The following is a 10,911-nucleotide window of genomic DNA, read 5'->3' as shown; positions in this document are numbered from 1 at the left end:
TGCTAGACTTGCATAGTTTTTCCTCAGTTGTGTGCTGATCAGAATTCAGCTGAAGGCTCAAAAGGGACTCTCTGCATACCCTTGTGTGTGTGTGTGGCTTTCTTTTGGGAATCTGCCTATGAACGCTAGCTGTCTTGGCCTCCCAGCTCTGTTTCCTCAGCTCTGGGACTCTACCAGGCTCCTGGGTTTCTATTCCCCGAACTGTGAACTGGAAACTCTCTCCAAGTAGAAAGCTGTGGCAACAGCAGGGGCTTCAGTTCTTTTTTTGTTTCCTGTCTTTTCCTGTCCTATGTTGCCTGATGTCCAATGTCTGGAAATCACAGTTTCATATATTATGTTCATATTTTTAGTTGTTTCTTGGGAGAGGATAAACCTAGTCCCTCTTACTCTGTCTTGTCTGGAAATAACCATGTCAGTTTTAAATTAGAAAGCATTCTTTATTGCTGTCTCCATTAAAAATTGCCTGTGACTCCCAACAAATGTTATCTTTTACACTGGTGAGTTGGTTTACTATCTTTGGCTTTAGGATAAGACGTTGTCAAGAGAGAGTGTCAAATGTCAGAGAGAGTTGGCAAGACTCCTTAATGGTACTACAGATGTCTCTGCAAAATTAATTAGTTACAGGTTGATCACTATGATAAATAGCTCCGGTATTGAGTTTCACTTCTCATTAAATAAAATAAAATTTAATTTTGCAGATAAAACATAGAGACTTCATTTTATAAGGTCTCTTCCCTCTCTCTTCTTTTAGAATAGCCACATCTCTAGAGCACACAATGATCACATATTCCCAGAGGTTCCTTTTAGGATATGTAATCATTAGCAGATCTGTGAGTGTAAATGCAGGCCACTTTATTCTAGGCTTGTGTTTTGCTTATCCAGTTTATTTTTATTTTTATGTTTCACCTTATCCAGTTTAATAACAAGTCCTGGATCATATACTACATATCTAGAAGAAATTAGAGTAGTATTTTTACAGATAGATGCTGAGACAATAAAATTGAATAGACTTTATGCTTTCTTTACCTTTCCTGTTTGATTCCATTGAAAGCTCTTTTAAGATGTGTTAAACTTAAAACTTATTGGTGGCAAGTGAATATGGTGTGTGTGTCCGTGTGTGTGTACAATGTGTTGAAAATGAAAACATGACTGGCACAGATGATATGAGTGGGAACACTGCAAATTTGGTGATGTCCTAAGAATTTTGGAAGAAAAAGACTTCTCACAAACAAAGCACTCAACCATACAAAGTAAGGATGTGTGTTAGTTTCTAGAAAAGTTATAAGAAAATAGGAGATATGTCATATTATTGCTACATCTTTCACATAAAGATACTTTCAATGATCTTTTTTTAAAATTTATTTTTTCTTATATAGATTTAAGGCGTACAACATTAAGCCTTTTAAACAAAGCTTAAACAGGCTGTCATTTTGGGAAACAGAAAATACAAATGTGAAGAAACGGTAGGTTAAAAAAAATACTTTGGGATGATGTTAGGAGTCAGGGGACCAGATACAATGGCTCAATATCTTAAAAAGTCACTTACCTTGTGGCAATCCTGCTATAATCTCCCTAGAAATTCGGCAAAGTGTCTCTTCATAAGCATTTCTTTTTAATTTAATAGGTCTCCAAATTACTCAGGAGAATCAGATCATATTTTGGTTAACCTTGATGTTAACCATGATAAAGCCATTTGGTACTTATTTTATATCTAAAAGATGGAATTATTTTTTTAACTACCTCTCCTCTTTACAAGTCAGTGCATTATTTCTTTTTTCTTACAGTTAATCTGAAATTTATTCTGTTTTATAAACCTATGCCAAATAACACCACTAATAGCAATGTGTTAACTTTTTTCTACTTATTGCAGTATTTATAGCTAATGTTATCCAGTTACATATATTGGACTGGATACTACCTTGCTTATGTATGATACTTAAGTTTTGTCAAGTCATTTACAAGGTTCTTGACACAGAGTCCCTATAGTTTTGTTCTATATATTTTTCTTCTTTCTGTTAGCCCACTGCTAAGTTTAGAGTAGATGCTTGATAATTTGTTATCTTGAAATCAATTCTAATAATTTAAAACTAGATATAAACCCCTTCCCTCTCTATTATTACCACCTTAATCCCTTCAACAGTTCAGAAAAATAAGACAGGAAATAATTGATTGTGAAGGGCCACACAAGAAGTTAGGTATAAAACTACAGTTGGACCTCAGACTTTCAAACCCATAATTCTAAACTCAGAACAAAAGGCCACACAGCCTCCATCTATATAATTAGATTAAGAAAGCACTCAGAAAAGCAAAGCTGCTCTTGTCCTGAAGGAAAGTTTGTGACTGTGTGTTCTTTGCAGAAAGTAAAGACTATGGATCTCATTAAAATGTCCCCATCCTCAGGATGCTGAAGATACTATCAGTATAAACATTATTGAAGGGGAACATATATTCTGGGTCTGGGAGACAAATCCCGTCTGGTCTACCTTGGATGGAAGGCTCCCATACCCTGTAGTGGTTGGTTGTTTTGTTATGTGTGGACAGCTGAGAGTCATTTCCTCATCTTCATTCCAAGCGAAGCTGAACACTCCCTTTTCATTTTTGAAAAGTAATCTGTGTGAGAAGGCAGCCAGCATGTTTACCCACTGGGCTTGGAGCCAGCCTTCTTCCCCTGGTTCTTCCTCTCTCTGTTTCTCAATCTCCCCTGCTTTAAGATGGCCAGATATGAAAAGTTGCCAATCGGGATGCCAGAACATCAAAGAGATCTCTTATGAGAGCACACAAAGTCCCATTTGTTCAGCACTTGGACGGAGATGCCAGCAGCTTCCAGGCAGAGAGAGAATCGAAGGTTTGTCTTCGCTTGACTTCTCTCTCGCGCCATCTGGCTGATGGAGAATCCTTTCATTTCTTCCCGTGGCTGGACCAAAGTGAGAATGACTGTGAATAGAAGTGCCTTTTCAGCCTTCACTTGTCTCCATTTGTAAAAGGACAAATAAGGCCATCTCTGCTTCTGAAATTAATTGTTAGGATTTCTTTAAAAAATTATTTTTGTTATTAATAACCTGACATATTGGATTCTAGATTTAAGGGATGAACATGGTATTGGTACCTGGTAATATGGAGTGGTCTGATTTTTATGTGTCTTAAAAGTATTTTATCAGTGTCCCTCCCAACCATAAATTCTCCCTTGGATGTTTCACATGAAGCATACAATTCTCGTTATAATCCTTGAGATTCTACTCTTACTGCTCCTTCTGTGGCAAAACTTACTGTCAGAATTGAACAATGCTGCGAGTATAGTGTTAAGTGGTTGGCAGTTATTTGACACTGGGTGAATGTGTCTTAGATTTGTTTCAAATTACAGATTTTGAGGACAGATATGGTGGGGTTAGAAAATGTAAGGATATTTGTAGGTAAGAAGGAAATCCATCTAAAGACAGAAAAAGTACTAGATTGGAAGACTTCTAATCAGGGCCAGGATTAAGTGAGGCTGTTAGCGTGTGTGTGTGTGTGTATGTGTGTGTGTGTGTGTATGTATGTGTGTCGATATTAGTGGTAAAAGCACTTAACCTGAGATCTACCCTCTTAATTTTTAAGTGTATGATACAATATTGTTAACTATAGGCACAGTGTTGTACGGCACATCTCTAGAAAGTTTTCATCTTGCATAACTGAAACTTTGTATCTGTTGAACAACAACTCTTCTTTCCCCTAATCCTCAGCCCCTGACAGCCACCATTCTACTCTCTGCCTCTATGAGTTTGGTTATTTCAGATACCTCATATAAATGGAATCATGCAGTGTTTGTCCTTCTGTGGCTGCTTTATTTCGCCTGGCATAATGTCCTAGGGCATAGTATTTAAGGAGGCGTTCGTTCTCGGCCTCATGCAAGTGCAGGCTGCACATCTGAGTTTGAGTGCCTGGTTACATTTTGCACCTTGAGAGACACTTTTGCCTCATCCTAGCATCAAGACCTGCTTCTAAGACAAAGAGCCACTTTCCACAACTTTCACCAAAACTATTTCTGCTTTCACAGAAGCAACTATGGGTGGGGCAATGTATGCTGGATGAGTGTGAGAAGAAATTTCATAAGTTATGTGAATTTAGGTGAATCTAACTACTTCCCCGAGCATAATTTTCACCCTGGAAACAGAGCTAATATTTATTATCTATTTTATCCATCGAGATCTGGGACGGGTCTGAGAGTTTGCCCTAATAATTGGTCACAGTTCTATGGATGCTGAAGGAAGACATGCAACTCCTGGGTCAGAAACACGAGGCTGTGTTAATCATAGCAGCCACAGTTGCTAGGTAGTAGCATTTGTAGTGTTCCCTTGAATTCTAGGTCCCAAAGGGTGACATGAAGAGGGTCAAATACAAGCAATGAATTGTATTACATGAGATGAACCCAAAATTTAGGAACCAAAGTATTTTATAATGGGCAAATCAGAAAGCCCAGCCTTGCACTGCAGAGGGATATTTTTCATAAACTGGACAGTAAGCATGCTTATTCCTTGCTCTGAGGGGATTCCTAGCATATTTGCCCCCAGAATTCCTTCCTTCCTTCCTTCCTTCCTTCCTTCCTTCCTTCCTTCCTTCCCTCCTTCCCTCCTTCCTTCCCTCCTTCCCTCTTTCTTTCAGGTTTCACTCTTGTAGCCCAGGAAGGAGTGCAGTGGCATGATTTCGGCTCACTGCAACCTCCGCCTCCCAGGTTCAAGCAATTCTCCTGCCTGATCCTCCCGGGTAGCTGGGATTATAGGCTCCAACCACCACGCCTGGCTAATGTTTTTGTATTTTTTAGTGGAGATGGGGTTTCACTATGTTGACCAGGCTGGTCTTGAACTCTTGACCTCAGGTGATCCACCTGCCTCAGAAGCAGAGTCTACAAGAAGCAGAGTCTACAAGAAGGGTAAACCAAGGAACCAACCTCACTGCTGGGGCTGGGCATCTTTCAACTCTATTGAATTATAAAATCCAGATGGATTTTATCATTGCTTCAGCCAGTGAGTGTGCTGTGTTGGTCATTCTTCCCATTTCCATCTGGGAGGCTTTATTGCTGTTGTGCTGTTCCTTTCCTGCCAGAGTGTAGCAAGTGTGCCTCAGGCAGGATTTTCTTAGCGTTCAGATCACCAGATTATGACGGTCAATATTTTGACCTGACGGAGAGAACTGTACATCACCCTGAGATCCTGGCCTTTGAGCTAAATGCAGTAACTGGGTACGATTTTGGTTCATGTCTGCTGGAGAGGAAGCGTGTAGGAGAGGAATGCACATGGAAGGAGTTGAATAACCAAAAGCGTAGAGTATCACAAAGACTGCTAATTATCTCAAGAAATCCATTGTTCTTCTCCTTCTCCATCATAAAACTGCAAATTCACTTTAAGGGCCTATTGACTCAGCTAAATGATTATATTTCCCAGCATCTCTCGCATCCTTGTGCAGCTATGTCTCAAAGTCTGGCAAATAAGCAGTAAGAGGCAGTATTGAATTATACTTTTTAAAAGGATTCTTCGTTTTTTTTTCTCGTCAATCCTGCTTACTGGAATATGGGTGTAATGGGCTGAACACTCTAGATGCTATTTTGGATGGTGGAGATGAGGCTCCTCACTGTAGGGATATTGGAATGAAAAACTGTACAAGGTAAAACACTGATGAATTTGTGGATCTGCTAAGTCTGCACTGGGCTGCCAGCCTTCATACTTTCTTTATATGACAGAATAATGCCTTTTGTATTTAAGCCTTTGTTAAGTTGGCTTTTCTTTCATATGCTGCTGAAATTAATTTTGACAATGTAAAACTCTATGCAAATATGAAGATATTCTTAACATTATGAGTCAAGAAATTTGTCAGAAAGAGTGGATGCATCAGTCTTTCTGACAGAAACAAAGTAAAAATTCTTCATTAAAAGTAACCTTGACAATGGGTTTAAAGAGTAGTTTTAGTGTAGTGTGAATGCCTTCATACCCTGGACCATTCCTACGATTCTAAAATCTGAAGTCCATAAGGGCATAGTACCTTGTCATACTCACTGGGACCTATGAGGTATTAACAATTGCTACATCAGGGATCTTGCTGAAGGGACAGTAGTAGGCTCAATTATTTGTACCATATGATGCCACCTATTGCAACACAACTAATTAGACCAAAGGTGGGAAACTAACCAGTGCAGTCAATGCATAGACTGGTTAGTGGCCCATGATTGACATGTTCCGGTATGAAAAGAGGATCTAGGTCAATCAGCATCTCTATATCAGCAGTTTGAAGTAGAACATCAAGATAGATATCAGTTAGCAGTGGAAGCTAAAGCTAAAGTCAGCAGAAATGGTCAGAGTCAGACTATGATGACCATATGTAAGACAAAAGTAGAGTATGATAGAAACTATAAATGAATAGAAGCTTAGGTGAGTAAACGACATGGGGTAGAAAATGAGGATGCTGCTGAAAGTAGTACGAGAAGAAAGGATGAACACACAAAAAGTAGAGATGGAGAGGGAAACTAAGTCTTGCCATTGACAGAGATATTTGAATTTTGTTGCTGAGGTTCCTGCAGCTGTTGAGCAACCATTTTTGTTTCTATATGGCAAGGTAAGACTGAGTTATTGGGTTTTCTGCTTTCTTTATCTTTTGCACATCTCCCCTCCAATACATACTTATAATAACACATTACCCATTGCTGAAAACATAATATTTTTATGTCACTAGGAACAAGCCTACCTAATTTTAAATTACTTGAATCCTATTTAACTTGTAAAAAGGACTGAATTGAGGCAATTTATCATATTAAACCCAATGTCATGCAACACACTTAAAATAAGGTTAAGTGGAAGAGAAAGATAGTTATAGCAAGAAACTAAAAGGAGATACAATTTTTTTTTATAATTTCAACTTTTATTTTAGATTCAGGATGTACATGTGCAGGTTTGTTACATAGGCATATTGCATGATGCTAAGGTTTGGGGTATGATGGATCCCATCACCCAGGTAGTGAGCATAGTACCCAAGAGTTTTTAACCCATGCTCCCCCTCTGCCCTCCTCTAGTAGTTTCCAGTGTCTGTTGTTGCCGTCTTTATGTCTATGGGTACCCAATGGTTGGTTCCCACTTATAAGTGAGAACATACAGTATTTGGTTTTCTGTTCCTGCATTAATTCACTTAGGATAATGGCCTCCAACTACGTTCATGTGGCTGTGAAGGATGTGATTTTACTCTTTGTTATGGCTGCTTAGTATTCCATGGCATATATGTACCACTTTTTTTTTTAAATCCAATCCACCATAGATGGGCACCTGGATTGATTCCATATCTTTGCTATTGTGAATAGCTCTGTGATGAACATGAGTGTCTTTTTGGTAGAACAACTTATTTTCTTTTGGATATTGCATGAGTCCATTCTCATGCTGCTAATAAAGGCATACCCAAGACTGGGTAATTTATAAAGGAAAGAGGTTTAATTGACTCACAGTTCAGCGTGGCTGGGGAGGCCTTAGGACACAGTCATGGCAGAAAGGGAAGCAAACACGTCCTTCTTCATATGATGGCAGGAAGGAGAAGTATGAGAACCTAGTGAAGAGGGAAGCCCTGTATAAAACCATCAGATTGCATGAGAACTTACTATCTTGAGAATAGCATAGGGGAAACTGCCCCCATGATTCCATTACCTCCCACTTGGTCCCTCCCGTGACACATGGGGATTATGGAAACTACAATTCAAGATGAGATTTTGGTGGGGGCAAAAAAGCCAAACCATATCAGATATATACCCAGTAATGGGAATGCAAGGTCAATGGCAGTTCTATTTTAAGTTCTTTGAGAAATCCCTAAACTGCTTTCCATGGGGGCTGAACTAATTTTCATTCCCACAGATAGTGTGTAAGTGTTCCCTTTTTCCCCCTGCAGCCTTGCCAGCATTTGTTATTTTCTGACTTTTTAGTGATAGCCATTCTGATTAGTGTAGATGGTATCTCACTGTGATTTTGATTTGCATTTTCCTGATAATTAGTGATGTGGAGCATTTATTCACATGTTTGTTGGCTGCTTGTATGTCTTCTTTTGAGAAGTGTCTGTTCATGTCTTTTGCCCACTTTTTAATAGGTTTATTTGTTTTTTGTTTGTTGAATTGTTTAAGTTCCTTATAGATTCTGTATATTAGACCTTTGTGAGAGTTTGTAAATATTTTCTCCCATTGTGTAGGTTGTCTATTATTTTACTGAGTTCCTTTTGCTGTGCGGAAGCTCTTTAGTTTTTAATTAGGTCTCGCTTCTCAGTTTTTGTTTTTGTTGCCATAGCTTTTGAGAACTTAGTCATATATCCTTTCCTAAAGTTGATGAAGTTGATGTCCAGAATGGTGTTTCCTGGGTTTTCTTCCAGGATTCTTAGAGTTTGAAGTCTTACATTTAAATCTTCAATCCATCCTGAGTTAATTTTTGTACATGGTGAAAGGCAGGGGTCCAGTTTTAGTCTTCAGCATATGGCTAGCCAGTTATCCCAGCACCATTTATGGAATAGTTCTTTCCCATTGCTTATTTTTGTTGACTTTGTTGAATTTCAGGTGCCTGTAGTTGTGCATCTTTATTTCTGGGTTCTTTCTTCTGTTGCTTTGGCCTATATGTCTGTTTTTGTACTAGTACCATGCTGTTTTGGTTACTGTGGCCTGATAGTATAGTGGAAGTTGGATAATGTGATGCCTCCAGCTTTGTTCTTTTTGCTTAGGATGGCTTAGGCTATTTGGGCTCTTTTTTGGTTCTATGCGAATTTTAAAATAGTTTTTTCTAATTCCATGAAAAATGATGTTGATAGTTTGATAGAGTAGCATTGAATCTGTAGATTGCTTTGGGTGGTATGCCATTTTAATGATATTGAGTCTTCCAATCCATGAGTATAGCATGTTTTTCCATTTGTTTATGTCATCTATTATTTCTTTCAGTAATGCTTTTGCAGTTCTCTTCGTAGAGATCTTTTACCTCCTTTGTTAGGTGTATTCCTAGGTAGTTTCATTTTTTGTGTGTGGCATTGTAAATGGGATTGCATTCTTGTTTTGGCTCTCAACTTGAACATTATTGGTGTGCAGAAATTCTACTGATTTTTGTACATCTTGAAATATTACTGAAGTTGTTTATTAGGTCCAGGAGCTCTTTGGGTTGGTCTTTAGGGTTTTCTAGGTATAAAATCATATTATCTGTGAAGGGAGGTAGTTTGACTTCTTCTTTTCCTATGTAGAGGCCTTTTATTTGTTTCTCTTGCCTGATTACTCTGGCTAGAACTGTCAGTATTGTGTTGAATAGGAATAGTGAGAGTGGGCATCCATGTCTTGTCCCAGTTCTCAAGAGGAATTCTTGAAGCTTTTTTCTGTTCAGTATGATATTGGCTGTGGGTTTGTCATAGATGGGTCTTATCATTATTTTGAGGTGTGTTCCTTTGATGCTTAGTTTGTTGAAGGGAGATAAAAATCCTAGTCATGAAAATAATAGTCCTTATTGAGCAGTTTCAGGCTGGTGGTAAGCATTTTATGTACATTATTTAATTATTATTGTCATTATGATTATCACATTTAAAGCAGTCTTATCATGTAGCTGTCTTTCTTACCCCCACTTCACAGATAAAAACATTGATGTTAAAAGGGTTAAATACTTGCCATGTCTATCAAATGGCAGATCTGGAGATTTGTGCTTCTTTGACCTTGAATCTACATTCTTAAGCACTATGTGTTAGTGACTGTATTTGCCTTGAAGCTTTCCGGTCACACTCCCCACTGATAAGTAGCTCCAAGCTGTGGCAAAGTATAAACAGTTAGCATCTGCAGGGATGCTGTTGATGAAGCTGGCAGCCCATGAGCCCTGTCACTTGGGACTTCAGGAAATGTCTTGGGTCTGCACTGGAGAGGCCAATTCTTAGGAAATTTTGCAAGAGACAAATGGTCCCTTCAAAGAAATAGTTAGAAAATTCTCATTCCACACTCCCTTGACACCTAGGAACTTAAGGTGGAATTGAAACCATTGTGAACCTGAGAGGCTAGTTCTAGTTACCAACATGAACTCTGGGGCCCAGGCTATGCCACTTACTATGACCATGACTTTAGGCAAGTTGCTTAAGCTGTCTGCCCCTTTTTCCTCATCTATAAAATCCTTCAAATAGGATTTCATTATATTTTATAAGACCTATAAGTTTTAAATAATTTAATACAAGTAAAGCCCTTGAAAGAGTACATGGCAGATAGAAGAGCCCGATAAATGAGGGTTGTTATAATTACAGTTCTTTTCTTTTTCATTATATCCAGTTGACAGGTCTAGTGGACAGAAGACCACATCGAGTGCTGATAGAGCTATAATATGGGTTCTGGGAGCGTCAGGCTTCATTTTTACTCCTTCAGACTTGAATGATTGAATCTATTGATAAAGCTAGACCTGTCTTACCCTAGCTCAAGTTCTTTGCCGCAATCTTAATAACAACAGCTCAACTAACATCTCCTAAATGTTTAATAGAAGATGCTATATAATTATGTGGAGATGTTATATAAGAGGAGATCTTATATAAATGCCAAGCACTTTAGTAAACACTTTGTATAAATCATAACCTTTACAACAACCTGACAAGGTAGGTGCTATGGATATGCCCACTTCACAGGTAAGAAAAAATTAGAATTGTTTTAAAGTTACAGCATTGAAAAAAAGAGGTATTTACTCAATTAAACTGTGTCTTGAGTTTCTGTGAAACCACCCAAGGAAGTTGTACTCTTTTTCTTTTCTTTCATTTCTCCTTTCCCTTTCTCTCCTCTTCTTTCTCTTTTCCTCTTTCCCTTCTCACCCCCTCCTCTCTGTTTCCCTCCCCTTTCCTTTCTTTTCCATTCTATTCCATTCCATTCCATTCCATTCCATTCCATTCCATTCCATTCCATTCCATTCCATTCCATTCCATTCC

The 10,911-nt window shown here is 38.5% G+C and overlaps 1 protein-coding gene across 1 annotated transcript in view; it reads left to right on the top strand.

Annotated features, from left to right (window-relative positions):
• The first annotated feature begins 2,624 nt into the window (after nucleotides 1–2,624).
• The window catches only part of LOC113220433, a 19,850-nt gene continuing 11,563 nt past the window's right edge, over nucleotides 2,625–10,911 (top strand). The window contains exon 1 of the mRNA XM_026449521.1: nucleotides 2,625–2,845. Within this exon, the coding sequence (XP_026305306.1) occupies nucleotides 2,632–2,845 (214 nt within the window). The 5' untranslated portion in view covers nucleotides 2,625–2,631. The remainder of the gene's footprint in view (nucleotides 2,846–10,911) is intronic.

The sequence above is a fragment of the Piliocolobus tephrosceles genome, chromosome 8, assembly GCF_002776525.5.
Source record: "Piliocolobus tephrosceles isolate RC106 chromosome 8, ASM277652v3, whole genome shotgun sequence".
Lineage (NCBI taxonomy): Eukaryota > Metazoa > Chordata > Mammalia > Primates > Cercopithecidae > Piliocolobus > Piliocolobus tephrosceles.
The sequence above is the reverse complement of the archived record's forward strand: the minus strand, read 5'-3'. Positions and strand labels throughout refer to the sequence as shown.